The sequence below is a fragment of the Phycodurus eques genome, chromosome 4 (assembly GCF_024500275.1).
Source record: "Phycodurus eques isolate BA_2022a chromosome 4, UOR_Pequ_1.1, whole genome shotgun sequence".
NCBI lineage: Eukaryota > Metazoa > Chordata > Actinopteri > Syngnathiformes > Syngnathidae > Phycodurus > Phycodurus eques.
The window spans coordinates 29,234,773-29,250,090 of NC_084528.1; the positions used below are offsets into that span (position 1 = coordinate 29,234,773).

A 15,318-nucleotide genomic window follows, 5' to 3' on the forward strand; every position below is an offset into this window, starting at 1 on the left:
AACAACGAGAGCGGTGCACTGCCTCCAGCGAACCAAAGCCTTTTGTTTTAAGAAAACAAAACAAAAAACTCAAGAAGGATCTCCTGTGTTGAGGTGTCAAATCAGCTCGTAATGCTGCACTCGTGGGGCTTCGGGGTAAACCCTCCAGTCAGACGAAATCGGGCTCAAATGTCTGGATACAGTAACAGTGACCACCTTGGCTGGAAGAAATACATCAGATGGCCTCACGGGTAGTCTCAGAGCAAGATTGGGGAAGGGCGACAGGTGGCTGTCAACTTAAAAAGAAAGACGGCCATCATCCACTTAGGGAAAGAGCGGCAAATCTGTCTGACTCTCTGCAGGCTGCGCTAAGCTCAGCCAAGCAACAGCGGGAGGACAGAAGAAGGCTCTGCGGAGCCACTTCACAGTAGAAGACGCCAACGGTATCCGACTGACTAAATTACTGACTAAAAGAGGAGCCTTTCAAATCATTTAAGAATTACCACGTGTGATAATAGAGTGAAAGGTTACTATTGTAGTGATGCCATGCTAATTCCCAGCATGCCTTGCGGTGGCCTTTTGTAAATATCTGTAGTTATACAAGCTGAACGTTTCTCTTTTCTTGCCTTCATTTCTGCCCATATTGTTATGGGTCTGTGTCTTAATGATGTCGTACTAGGTGTGTGTGTGTGTGTGTGTGTGTGTGTGTTTTCTTCCATGACGGTGTGACAGTGCTGACAGTGTAAACAGGCAGCAAGTAACACCATTTACATATAAAAGTAGAAAGTCAACACGTGGAAAGAATTTGTAAAACAGGAGCATGTGCCAAAAACGGACTGACTTTATATTATTAAAAGCTTAAGCAGCTGCTGATATGTTCATTGCATGTGAGCGTGTGTGTCTGTGTATATGTCACGAGCAGGCAAGTCTGCATTGCATGTGTTTTCACTCAACTCTTTACGCGAGGTCCGTCTTATTATTCAGACACCGGGAGACCCAATAAAACAAAGTGACAGAACACAGTAACCCTAAAAACATTCAATGTTTTCAATCTGTGCCATGCGCCAGCACACAGCTTTGCAGAGTGTCGCTGAAATGTTGGCAATTCTCACTCAAATTAAGAGACGGGCTGTTTCCCAAAAGCTGCCACTGTGCATTGTGTGCCACGGCAGTAAAACAAGCTGCTGCTAATGGAGGCGGCGGTAATGGAAGCTCATACCACACGAGTGATGCAGCCCAAATTTCACGATTATAGAGTGATAAATGTGGAGTTGAAGTTTGCGGTGTACGTTTACAGTACTCACCGATGCAAGCGTGGACTCTGACTGACAGCTGCGTTCGAAGTATGAGGTTGTGTTTTCTGCCTCTCCTGGAAAGAAAAAAGAGAGCGAGCGAGAGAGAGAGAGAGAGAGAGAAGTGTGTGTTCATTAAGACAAAAACAGAATGAATGAATCAAAACGTCACTACAGCTGTACTCAAAACTACTAGTGAGAAAATGGAGCGGAGGATCGCTTGAACGAGAGTGTGAAAACGAAAAACTAAGATCGTATTCAAAGCTCTTATTTTTTCAGCTGCGAGACAACAAAAAGAAGCGGGGCAAACGGCACAACAAGGAAAAGGTCTCCATGGGTGAAAATGAAGGACGGGAGCAGCCCACGGGTCAACTCCGCCCTCCGTGTTAATGGAGACACGCAAAGACTCGATCAACGTCCTGTCAACGGCTCACAATGTCTGAGTGACAATCAAAGAGAACCGTGCCAACAATGCACCGCAGTGCTATTCAGTTCTCCACTAAAAAGCCTGCTTGCAAATTTCTTTCTGAAGTTTCAGAAGGACGGCAGGTTTTCAACAAAATCATTGAGACTTCCATCGATCACGCCAGTATTTCCCTATTATTAATAATAATAATAGGGAAACCCGAACTTAATTGGTCAAAAACTATATATCATTTCGAATTGCAAATGCCTGAATTACAAATGATGTATCTTTGTCTATGCCGGCGATGTATAGTGACAGGCAGAACAATTAAATGATCTCCCACTAGATGACAGAAGGTGCATTTAACCTATTTGTCCGCCTGCTTCCATTCATAAAACTGAAAAAGTCATCGCTTCTTGCGGGTATGTCACCTTTGTGAGTAAACTGAGATGAGCTCGTCATTATTACGCAACGGTATAGTTTTTGCGACATTTTTGTTGTGGTCTGCCGTGATCGTTTTCTGTGTCTGTGTCTTGGCTCAATAAAATAGTTGAATCACGACTTCACAAATACCAAACTGTCCACAAAACTTTGCGCAGCAAGGGGAAAGCTAGACCACTTTTTGGTGCGGATTCATACAGAGGAGGTACGATTCTTCATCAATGATGTTCAGTCACAGTTCTACAGCTTTGCCCACTCCTGAGCAATTTCTTGTGCAATAAATGTCTTATTTTAGAACTATTTTACCCACTATCACACTCATAACATGTCACCTTGTTTCAACATAAAGTCCAGCGCCCGTTCGACTGACAAACCGAGGCTTTATCATCTCAACTATCTAAAAAGAAATGATGCAAACAAGTCCAGCAGGTGGAGTTGCCGCAGGCTCTGACAAATCGACTTTGATGCTTCCTGCTCAAAGGCTGTGAGAGCCCTTTGACTGGCAGCGCGCCTGCAGCAGAAGTCTGTTAGCGACACTCAAACGGCAGCGGACCCGGACAGTCGAAAAAGACTGCGCACAGAGGGCAAATCACTGCACTGCCTTGCCCGAAACAAGAATTATTAGTGCTCAGCACATCCAAGCTGACATCTTTCCTGCTCCGATCAGTGGGAGACTGGAACCAGCGTGCACACAAGCAGATTACGCAGCGGGGGAACGTCCGCACAGTGCGGCCGTTTAGCAAATATAATAGCCAGCAACAGGCAGATGCGAGACGGGAGCAACATCTGTCAACACGGCTGGCCAGATGAGACGGCAAGCAGGAGCTTTAATCCAAAAGGGTAACCAGAACCCTTTAGTCACGAATGTCTGCTTTCTGTCGGCTGAACTGCAACATTATCCCTTTGCTGCACCTGAGGCTATACAGGCCAGCGTGCTCATTATCAAATTAAACAAACATGCGTAGAATATACGAGAGGCCCACCCCTTCCCCAATTAAATATGAAAACTGGGCACGCTAACAAAGAGCACGGCATGCGGGTAGAGGTGAAACTTAAAGCTGCAGAAGTTCTCCTTGGGATGAACTTCATGTGGTACCTAATAAACTTTATGTTTGTTTCTTGAGCCAACATTCTTCTGTGCGTGCCAGGTGATAGCTGATCACGCCAAGCCAGAGTCCAATTAAAAATAGTTGCTGTTTCGGAGATGTTGCCAGTCTGAAATATTATTGATTCCAACCATCTGTTTTTCAACGCTGTCACAAAAGAAGTCAAGAATTGATCGTTAAGATTATCACATGACTCACTTGACATTAACGTGAAATTAATTAAGTCTGCTTAAATTGTGTGGAAGTACTTTTAGAGAAGAAGAAGAATGTGACGAGAAATCTGCGGCCTTCACAACAAGAACAATTGGATTTCAATCATCGTGACGCATAACAGCTTGTCCAAAATGTCCAAAATGCTCAATAATTCCTAGATTGACAAGCAAAAGCACACAATTACTTTCAATTTGCTTTAGAGTTTACATTTATGTAGTTGAGTCATGACCTGCTACATGTAGCTTCCTTGCTGGGAGCCTTGCCTGGCAGTTTGAGCACACTTGACACGAGGGGCTCAATTTCCGTGACCGGGTTAGACCGGTGTTGGTAATTTGGTGGACCACTGCACTCCCACAGCTCTAAAACTACGGTCTGCACGGCTGTGTGACGACTTCATTCGCCGCCATACAAAGCGGCTCCTCTCATTCCCTTTAAATGCGGCGTGCTAGTGGCGCACTGACGGTCTTAGACACAGATGTCACGCCAGCCTTCGTCAGAGCTGTCACAGCCAAGACTGGAAAACAAAATACTGGTCTGAACAAAAGACATCTAAAAACCTATTAAGAAATCACAGGGCTCCCTCATTAGCAGCACGGTAACTCTAGTGATAAAAACAATCGAGGATTACATCGTACGATAGGTGTACTTCCGCCAGCCACCTCAAGTAAGAATAACTCAAATGTATCCACAAAGTCAGAAAAGCTGTAGAAATGCAGTAAGAGTCACTATGAAATTATGTTCATCCAGCGGATGACGCGCAAGGGACGGGAGTCGGAGCGCTCTTCAAAAAAAATGGGTTAGATTCCTTCCAGAAATAACAATTTGTCATCGTTAAACTTCAGAGCAGACTTATAGAGATGACTTCATGAACAGATCATAAGATCGCAAAACAACCGTCACACACTGTCGTGGCTCAGTCCAAGAACGAAGGCCTCTAAGAAAGGGACTCAATTAAAGCATCACAGGCCAGATCCCTAATTGCCACTCTGACTACCTAAAGCTGTGCACGTGTGTCTGAGCACATGCCTGGACTATACGGTACATTTATTACTTAAAGACGCACTGCATCGGCGATGGGATGGAGGATTTACGAGAGCCAGTCTTCTATAGCCGAACTTCATGCGCTGGTGTGGAAGTGATTACGGCCCGTAAGATCTTGTGATATGGATATCTCCCGGCTCGGTCGGGAGGACCGAACTTTAATCTGATGGTGAACACCCAAGGTATGACACAGGCGCCGCTGGAATGTAACCTGTCATTAATATCAATTACAGTTGCATTTAATGGCCGACGGCATAATGGCTAGGCTTTAAAAAAAAATGTGCTCGTTACTTTTTCTTGTTAGTGCAGCGTTGCTATACCGAGGTCAACGTGTAGGACTTGGCATTGACATGAAATGTGATCAACGTCAAGTACTTTGGACTCCTTCAGTTTGTTTTTTATATATGAGACTTGTAAAAGCAAAAAGCCTCATCAGATGTAATAGTCATCAAATCAACAACACAAGCGTGGAGGACGGGGGGTGCACTCTTGCACATATCATTGCCATAAAAAGCCAGGAGGTCTACTGCCCTATTTTTACAAAATAATTGGCCGGGCACCTTCTCCCCACCACCTCCCGCCGCCTCAGACAACACAGTGTGGGTTTAATGACACACATCATGCCAGCTCGTGCCAGCTGGCAAGACATAACGCCTTGGAAGGCTGGATCTGTGAGGAGGAACGAGGCGGACCACTTTAACCTCACAGCTCTCACTAGCTCCCCATAAGCTCCTAACCATTTCACTCTACTTGAAATTGGGGAAAGACGGTCGTCCAACGGAAAAGTCGAGCTGGACAGCAGCATGCGAATTCCACGTTAGGTAAATAAATCCCACGCATGTTTGTGGTCCAGCCGACCAGGCAAGCGCATGCCAACTTTTGGATTGTGATCCTCTATATGAGTGGATACGTCAACACAAGCCACAGTGCATAAAACATATGGAATCGATAAAAAACCTGGCCAAAAATATGAAGTAAAAAAAAAACAAAAAAAAAACATTTCCCGCATTTCTCTTCTTCATTCACTTCTAATGAGAACACTGAAGTAACTGAATTGTGATGAGGGCAGTTACTCATGAAACGCGTCTACACCTCCTAAGCGCTTGCCATCACATCAACTGTTGACCTGCGGCCAGGCATTTCATTGGACGTGGACTAGTGGGGGTCCTGGAAAGTCGTAACGGTTTTGTTTCTTTACCCCACGAAAGAAAGAGTACACAAACATAAGATGGACCGCATTTTATACCAAGTAGTCAGTTTGCGACGGTCCCGACATGAGACATCTCAAGTTTACGAAGAAGAATACACCGTCATGCAGCACAAGAGCGTATGCACACTTTTTCATTTGATTGGTTTCTATTTATGGCCAAGCAGTGTCTCGCCTACAAAACAATGCAATTTTGACATTTGAAAGTTACAGACGGCAAAGACTGAATTGCTTTGCGCAGCGGCGTAAGAATATGTCTGCAAGCGCCATAACAAGGCACGTGCGGTCAAACCTGCAGAAAACAAAGTCTGGACAGTGACATCCGGCCGCCATACAGTCAAACCTCTCATTTGAATGCCTTAAATGTTGCGCAATATAGAAGTCAAGCAAAGAAATCCTGAAAAAACAAAGTACTGTTGAAGATACTGTTGTTTTGGAACATCGAACCCATTTTTATATCTCATAAAAGACAACCCAACTAAATATAAAATGCAGTTTCCAAACGATGATTTTGCGCATGAAAGAAATTAAAAAACTTTCTAGTCCTATGTGAAAAAGTAATTGCTCCTTGAACGTAATTAACTGGTTGGGCCACACTTGGTAGAAATAATAAATACTAAAATTGTCTGATGAGCCAAAACGTTTAAGTGTAAAAAACAAACAAACAAAAAAGCCAGAAATCAGTATGCAAATACTTTTTCATGTCACTGTATGCTACCGTCTGTCTCGGTATAACGTTATACTGTACCTTAATGCATTGCCTTCATTACTTAATACAAAGTCTGCACTGTTAACGAAGGTTTTACGATGAGAACAAAAATGTTTTTTTTCTTACTGTTCTCGAACGCCGAGGTTCAACAGCACATAATGATTTAGGGTCCAACGCTCCGAAGACACTGAAGAAGATTAGCAGTATAAAAAAATATACTAATATATATATATATATATATATATATATATATATATATACTAATCTTGAGGGGGGGAGCACATATTCATCTTGAAACAGTATTTTTCCAAAAGAGAAGTGCCGAAAGACTTTTGGAAACTGCTGCAGTATCGAAAGGGCAAAGGCTAACCCTGCAACTCTTTGACACACTAGCTTAGCTCCCGAAAGCCAAGTTTTGGGCAGGTGAGCTCAATTTGCCGAGTTTCATGAGAAGGATTGTTTTCCTTCTTTGAACAAATTGTGTAATACTGTCAAGACACTGCTGCACTAAAGCCACATTAAAGCACCGCAATGGGAGGGAAAACACACACACAGACAAAGGAAACGATCTTACCCTCCTTCCTCTTGAAATCCCTCCAGTTCGTCTTTTTGCTCTGCCAGCGTCGACTCCAAGTCCAGATAGCTTCCATTATGAGACAACTGAAGAGCACAGTCATCAGGCTACAGTGGAGAAACACAAACATTATTCAATATCATGTGTTCAGAAGACAACAAATGGTTTGAATTTGGTGAACTGGACTTCATTCGGATCAGTGTCGAACCAGCAAGGTCCGACAATCAAATTTGTGTTTTTAACTTCTATGAACTACATACAGTGCTTCAAATTATTCTAGGTAGTATTTTTTTTTTTCAGTTTGATTGCTTTAAAATGCATTGTCTGCATTGGATTGCATTGTCTTTCAAAGTAAACCTGCGTACATTCTTATTACGGGTGTAATCAGTTTATGACTGAGCTCCCAAATTTGTGTGTAACACAGTAGTAAAACCATAATAAATCTTTTTTTTTTTTTTTTTTTCAAATCACAATATCATTGTTTAATAATATGAAACAATCCAATGAAAACCAGTACATACTGCAATAAATAAGAGCGTCTGCTTGTGCAACATAATGATACAAGTCATACTTGTTCTGCTTCGCACTACGTAGTTCATTGGACGCCGTTTATGACCTTCAAACCACGCACGTCAGGATTCGGGACTGTCATAAACCGAAGACCCCACGCAAATGTGCAGCTCCTCATGAGTCCACTTTTAACCGTCTCTTGTCGATCATTCACAAATGTTCCAACAAGAATCTCTCGCCTAATTTGACCACTACCGCAACCTATTGCTTCATTTGCAAAGCACATCCAAGCGCAGTGTCTGCTGTCTCTATTGAGGCTGCTGATGACATTTTCAAATGTTTGCTATCTGGCTCTTCATCCACCAGGAGATGTTCCGCCTCCTGTCTTGCTCTCTCGTCGCTGAATTATGTCATTGACCTCTTCCTGTCACCAGCTGTAGCGTCTGCGGTGCACTGATCATGTGCGCACCATGTCAAGTATTTGAGGCAGGTTTATGTCTCGGCTCCCGCGGATGTCAGGAGGGACCTCTTATCGGCTCCTGTCAGCACTTAACAATGACAAATTTGGGAGCGGCCCGTCGCTGTGTTTTCGCTTATCTCTCGTCTCGCTCTGTTTGATAAACGATGGTCACGTAAAAACGGGTCCCGTGGAAGAGGTGTGATTTGTCAGCTCCTTTCGGGGTTTTCATCAGTTGTTTGTAGTGTCCAAAACACATGGCTCAGGTGACCTTCAATTTAACCTCCCAATATTCAGGAGTCTGTAAATATCAGTACATCCTCCAACATTAGACGCCTCAAAAGTGATACAATGCAAAAACTAAAAATATTACCGAAAATATGTGTCTTATTTCTAGTCAAAATTGATCTGATTACTCTTAAAATAAGACTCATCACACTTCAAATAAGTTGAAAAAATTGTCATTGTAATGGGAAAACAATGTACTTATTTCAAGTAAAAAATAGCTTGAAACAAGAGAAAATTGTCTAAAAACAACTTTTTAAATGATGAGTCTTATTTTAAGTGTAACCAGAGTAGTTTTGACTCAAAGTAAGACAAATATTCTTGGTAAGATTCTACAATGAAATATGCCACAAAAGTCACACAAAACCTTTTTTTTTTTTTTTTTTTTTTCAAACCACCATCAAGTGTGACATCACATGAGCAAACCGCGTGAGACTTTGCCTTCTGGGTATCCAAAAGTGTGTTTTTCTCTGTGTTTGACTTATTGATGTTTTTTGTTATGCCACCACAAAAGGAAACCAGTGAGGGCAACTGCAGTTGGATGAGAACCACAAAACCACAAATTGAGACGCAGGAGAGCTGTTGGCTGCTCAGTATAATTTGAGCGATACAGATACAGTAATTTAATTGAATATTAATTACAGATGCCAATTAATTTGTCAGGCCGTCCTGTGCGACGTTTGCATGTACTCCCTGCGTCTGTGTAGGTTTTCTCAAGGTACTCTGTCTTCCTCCTTCCTTCCTCCCCATGCGTGCCAGTGGGATGATATTGAGAAATATAATAATGATTATAATAATAATAATAATAATGTTTTCAATTCTTTGATTTCTACAATGATTCAGAAGGTTCGATGCCCGCTATTCAAATATTTATGAATGGATTACGTCTGGCGGCCACCGAACATGTCCACAGGGCTCAGGATCTGTCTGCCTGCGCCCTGATCAAATTCACCAAAGTCGCATTAGACCAGCGGTCTACCTTGTTCCAAGAAATAGACGTGGTCTCAGCAGGTGTAAGTTTTGCCACCAAAATTTCCCTCCGCCGAGCGCATCTCCAAGGGCGCACCCTCGCTGCGCCGTAACGCCCAGCTTGGCGCAGACCGGGCTGCCGTGAGCCTTGCGCTTGCACGAAAAACAAGATACGGCAGACTTTGCACCCTGCCGCAGATACGCCATCTACGAAAATATAGCCCCATGTGTTATTTAAATCTGACCAGATATTTTCAGTTCTGAAGCAATCATCATTTTCCTCCAGAATATGATTAATTGAGCTATGTGGGAAGGACATGGAAGGCAGACATTTTGCGATAATCATTCTTGTGTGGAGCACATTCAAAGGAGCGTGTCCTTGAAAAGGCAACTATTAAATAGCCTCGTTTAGAACAGTTTAAAGGGCCCTGTGATTAGCCCAAAGACAGAATAAACATATGCACAGTACTTTAATCCTATTACCAGTGCGGGGGTGACAATCGTATTACGATTGCTCTTCCTCCCCCGAACTAAAGCGGGTAATCGAAAGAGGCAGACCGAGAGAAGGCAAGCGAGGCCAGCTACGCCGGACACAGTACAGATGAGGCCTGAGAGCGCTTCCAGACGGCAAATGACAGACTAGCACATCCAGACGTACACACCAAAGTTAGGCTGACCAATTATTTATGCCGCGCGAGACTAACTTGCCTTCAATGCAAATGTGAGTGACAGTCACATGAAAACGTGCCACCAAGAAGACGCTACGTGAGTGACAGACACCAAAAAGCGGAAAATACTTTTGCTATCAAGTTAAGCCCCACTATTCTGCGGGGAGAGGACGTGAGCCCTGGCACAAGCGGGTGGCGAAAAACTACATTTGCCTAATTGAAGCGCTCAAGTCATTTCAAAGTGTTTCCCTGCACCCAGATGTCACCAAAAGCACCACTGTTATTGTTTTGGCCTGAGCGCAAAAAACAACAAATGAACATCATATAATGAATGAATATGCAGCATATTTGATGCTATTTCTCCACACGGTGGCCATAGCGGTTCGCACGTCGACCCCACAATTTGGACGATCGGTGATTGACTCTCCAGCTCCGGCCTTCATTTTTGGACTTGGAATGTTCTTGTGTTTACGTGGGCTTCCTCACACATTCCACACAAAAAAAGAAAAGACCAAAAAAAAAAGAAAATGTGTGTATGTTTATCTGGCGTGCCACTGAAAATGATCCAATTTCACTTAATTGGTCCAAAAATTCTTATCTATTGACTTCAAAGAATGTATTTTGGGTCATCTATCTATGCTAGCAACATATAATGACGAGCAGAAAATGAAATGCTCTACCACTAAACGGCATAAGGTACAATTAACCTGGGTATCCACCTGTTGCCATTGCACAACAGAATATACAGTACACTGCACTAGACCGGACTGACGATTAGCAGGTCATCGAGAGAAATTGCCACTATAGATGTCAAAAGTGCTGTTTACAGCATTCTGTCGATAATATTTCATCATTTGAACCAAAAACACCAAATGAAAAACTCTATATCAAACTGTTCCAATAGATGTTGTGTCTTCACATCCCCAAAATGCAGAACAGAACGCAGAATGTACAAGTAACTTTAAAGCCATGGCAAATTGGAAAGGATTTCCTTTTCCCTGTTTTTTTGTTTGTTTGTTTTTTTGGTGTGTCCTTCAAAAGGGGGGTGAAGTGAATCAAAACTGAAATCTCAAAGACACGGTCGCAGGCCAAAGAAGTGAATGTATTCACGTACAATTGAACAAAGCAGCATTAAAAAGGTGTCTGATCCTCTTAACATGGAACTCATACAAGCGCTGCGCACAAGGCTAACATTAGCATCAATGCTAGTGCTAACACAACCTGAGAAGTGTCCTGGCTGGTCCACCAACCTAGTGGGGTCCGCGTGGTGAAGAGAGACGCACCTTATTATCATTATGCTTAGAAATACATCATGGACACTATCATCAACTTCTCGAGCTGTTATTTTAGGGCAGAATTTTGTTGCATATCGTTGCTTTAACTTTTCCTTAAGTAGTCTTGTCTAAATCCAAGATTAGTGTTATCACATCAATGGCAGCGGAGGTTTTCCTTAGCTGTCCCGCCCCCAGGATTTGAACCCATGGTGGCCCTGTGTTGTGACCGAGTCCCGAGAGGGAACCACAGGTTGTGCGCTCTCACACTGAGCCTTAGCCTCTCCCTTCAACCACCATACTGTGGTCCACTGACCAGGCAGGCAGTTAAGGCAGAAAAAGACTTAAAAATAAACACTATGCAATTTACAATTGAACCGTGCTATCTCCCTCCAATGCATGGTGTATTTGCATAATATGTGCATTATAAAGAAACTGGAAAATAGTCCTAATCCACTAAACTGTAATTCACATCCTTTTGGAGAATGCCAAGCTTGTCATACTTTCCTTTTTTGTTACATGACCAAAACACAATTGCTTGAAAAATGGCACGTTTATGACCAACTACATCAGAAATCAGAACGACAAGAAGTATTACTGCGGGATTCCTATGCTGAGAAATAACAGTCCAGACTGCAGAGACCGGCACAACCGCAAACGTGCATAATAATGTGTAAAAGTATTTGACGGTCCTTTGACAGGCCCCGAGAAGGAACCTGTATTTTACAACATTTCACATAACTTCTCATTATGGGACTCTATAATTTCTAGTGGAAGAAAAATGCAGGAAAACAACGAGTCCAGATCGAAATTGGTGAGAAGTGAGAGTACATCTTCGAAGACTGAGCAAGATTTTCCCCCTTACTTGGACTCACTCTACAAACCAGACCCAAGGCCACCAAGTCACTCACGAGATGGAACCAAAAGAGAGAAAGAGGAAAAGTCTTTGAACGACTGTTGCTCAATTGATTTTTGTCGATAATGGTAGATGTGGATTTATTCTCTTCTAAGTCCATCGGATTTAGAAGAGAATATGCACTCAGCCTTACATGAAAACATATTATTACGAGGCACTGATGACCACTTAGTCCAATGGTGCATATAAGGAAGCCGTATTAGGGTCGACGCAGCAAGAAAATACACGCATAAAGTTTAAAAATGAACATTAATCATTCTAAACAAATGAAGCACCATATTATGATTTTTTGGCAAAAGACAATGGATGAGGTGGCGATAAACCACTCAAATATGTCTGTCATGTACGTTCATTCATATAAGTGCCCCTCCCCCCACTGTGTGCTGGCCAGCGGGGTGATTTAAAGAAATCGAAATAGGCACATAATGAGTATAATTATAATAATGCATTCAATTAACTGCTTTCTACAAAGATTCAGAGAGTTCGATGTGCGCTGTTCAACATGTTTATGAATGAAATACGCCTGATCCGGCCCACATGTCCGTGGAGCTCTTGTATCTTTCTGCGGCCTGTGTAACGACAGCGGAATGACAGCGACAGGAAAGGCGCAGGGACTGCACATGGGAGCCACTGCAACTCCCGGGGCATCATGTGTTAGAAGCGTACTATTTATAAGCGAGCAGAATCCAAAGACAACAGATTGCTCTCTCAGAGGGGACTGTCGCGCTCTCTGGGACTTCTCCAGATCTTAAGAGTGTCAGCTGGTTGCTGAGATGTACGTTGCAATCGAATAGGACTCGATACAAGGACCATACCAACAATTTGGCTTCATAAAAAAACATCCATGCTATTGTTCTAGTATGTTCTAAATACTTCTCTGACATTGTTAAAGCAAAACTGGGCATTGCTGTGGAGCCAGGATTTCTTATCTGGGTAAATATATCTTACTGGTGATTGTGGTAAAATCACTGGAAGAAAAAAAAAAAAAAAAAAAAATAGAAAGTTGTGTGTGAGCTCTTGGTGTTTTTAATTATTCCCTCCTCCAGACAGTCGAGGTTATCTCCTCAAACTGAGTGAGCTGCAGAAGGAGCCTTGTGGTTCTCCAATGCATCCCGAGGATTCAGCTGCATATCTTATCTTAGAATATAACTGTTCTAGGAAAATACACACTCCATGAAACCTGAAACTCGGCTGGTTGTCTTTTGTTATTTTGGGGGTGAAACAGTTACAACATTTCTGTAGCTGTACACGACATAGGGTGTTAAATGTTGCACAATGGGGCTGGGGGATTCACTTTATTAATTTACTGGTAATTTACTGGTCGGCACGGCGGCCGACTGGTTAGAGCGTCTGCATGTTCTCCCCGTGCCTGCGTCGGTTTTCCTCCGCGTCCCCAAAAAAAAAACCATGCTTGGTAGGTTAATTGAAGCCTCTAAATTGCCCGTAGGTGTGAATGTGAGTGCGACTGGTTGTTTGTTTGTATGCTGGGATAGGCTCCAGCACGCCTGCGACCCTGGTGAGGAGAAGCGGCTCTGAAAATGGATGGATGGATGCATTGGGGTACATGGATTTGAAGCCTCTTTAAAAGACTGCTCTCTTTAATTTCATTTTACAGTAAAGCTGCGTACAGTACATCAATCCATGTTCGATAGCATTCGTCCTCATTTGGGCAGCTGGTGAGCTGCAGCCTACACCAGCTGACGTCGGGCGAGAGGCGGGTACACCCACCGGACTGGTTGCCAGTCAATTGCAGGGCACCTATTGACCAACAAACGGTCACAATCACACTTTTGAATGATGCAGAGTCTTCCATTAAACTAACGCGCGTTGTTGGAATGTCGGAGGCAGCCCATGCAAACGCCACACATGACGGATTCAAACCCAGAACCTCAGAACTTCGATATGGACATGCCAACCACTTTCCGTATTTAAAACAATACCTTAAATTAAAAATGACGTATGCCACTACAGGACAATGAATGCTCCCTGTTTTTTTTTTTTCAAATCAGGTCAAACTGGGGGATTAATGTGGTTCAAGTAAACATGAGCAGATGCTTCCTGCCCTCATTCAAATTATTCGCAATCCACATTCAAATGACTAACAGCTACACAACAACCTTATTGAGTGGTTGTAAGGTATATGGCACTCTTTCATGCATCAAGTTTTCAAATGCATGTCGGCATCCCACATCAGCAAAAGTGCACTTGTATTTGTTGGTAGCAACCCCAGGGCCTAATTATTCATGTCCATGTGTGGAGAAGCAGGTTAAGCACGAAGAAGCATTGTCAACATACCTTGTGCGGGGCTCTCAGCAGCTTGTGCACGCCAGCTATCTGATCGATGAGAGGGATATCGTCCCTGAATGTGTACACTGGAGGTCTGCTGGGCTCCGGGAAGTTGGTGCTGTTGAACGGATCCGTATCATCTAGGAACTGCACCCTGCACACAAACGTGGCCATGGTGTGTCCTCCATGCAAGGCCGGCTGATTGTGGGTATGGGTGTGGGGTGGGGGGCGGGGTGGCGGTGGGTGGAGGCCTTGGGTGGCCGACTCTTCCTATCCTACCCGGAGCGTCTCCATGCGGGACAGCCACCAGCGCCCGCAGCGTACACCGCGATGCAACACCAGATGCAGGACAGTGGTCACAGCGAGCCGGTCCAACAAAGTCAAGATCCGGGACTGCCCCCCCCCCCCCCCCCTCTCTCTCTCTCTCTCTCTCTCTCTCTCTCTCTTTCTGCGTTTCCTATGCGGCATCCAGGAGCATTGCGGTGCTGAAGCACTGAGCCGATGAGGACCGCACTTCTCCTCTTTGCTCTGTTAGAAGAACGACGCGCAAAGCAGAGGAGCGCGCCTCGTGTCAGGAGCGCGGTGGCGCTCTCTACTGGTCACGATGAAAACTACATTTGGATGAACATGAGGTCAATCACCAACTGCTTAAAAATTGGAGATTTAACCTTAGAAATTAAGTATTACGATAACAAGGGTTAAAAATTAGGTTATTAAGACTGCACTGCACTTGGAGGTGTTTCTAATATTGTATACGTCTCTGACAGCCTATCAAGAATGCTTTTCTGAGGTAGATTAGATTAGATTAGATAGATAGATGGCTGGATAGACAGCATAATGCTCTACTCTGCTTTTATATCGTAAATACATTAACCATTAACATGTTATATATAAAAGCTCTGTTTTTCCTCGTAACTTTTACAGTCACCAGGTAATACTGATTTGTACGCGGTACATAAAAACAATGTTGTGTTGTGCTGAGAAGGTG

The 15,318-nt window shown here is 43.5% G+C and overlaps 1 protein-coding gene across 1 annotated transcript in view; it reads right to left on the reverse strand.

Moving 5' to 3' along the window:
• The window catches only part of fhod3b (formin homology 2 domain containing 3b), an 84,708-nt gene extending 69,983 nt beyond the window's left edge, over positions 1-14,725 (reverse strand). The window contains 3 exon segments of the mRNA XM_061675136.1: positions 1,284-1,348; positions 6,969-7,075; positions 14,340-14,725. Of these exon segments, the coding sequence (XP_061531120.1) occupies positions 1,284-1,348; positions 6,969-7,075; positions 14,340-14,504 (337 nt within the window). The 5' untranslated portion in view covers positions 14,505-14,725.
• Positions 14,726-15,318: the final 593 nt, after the last annotated feature.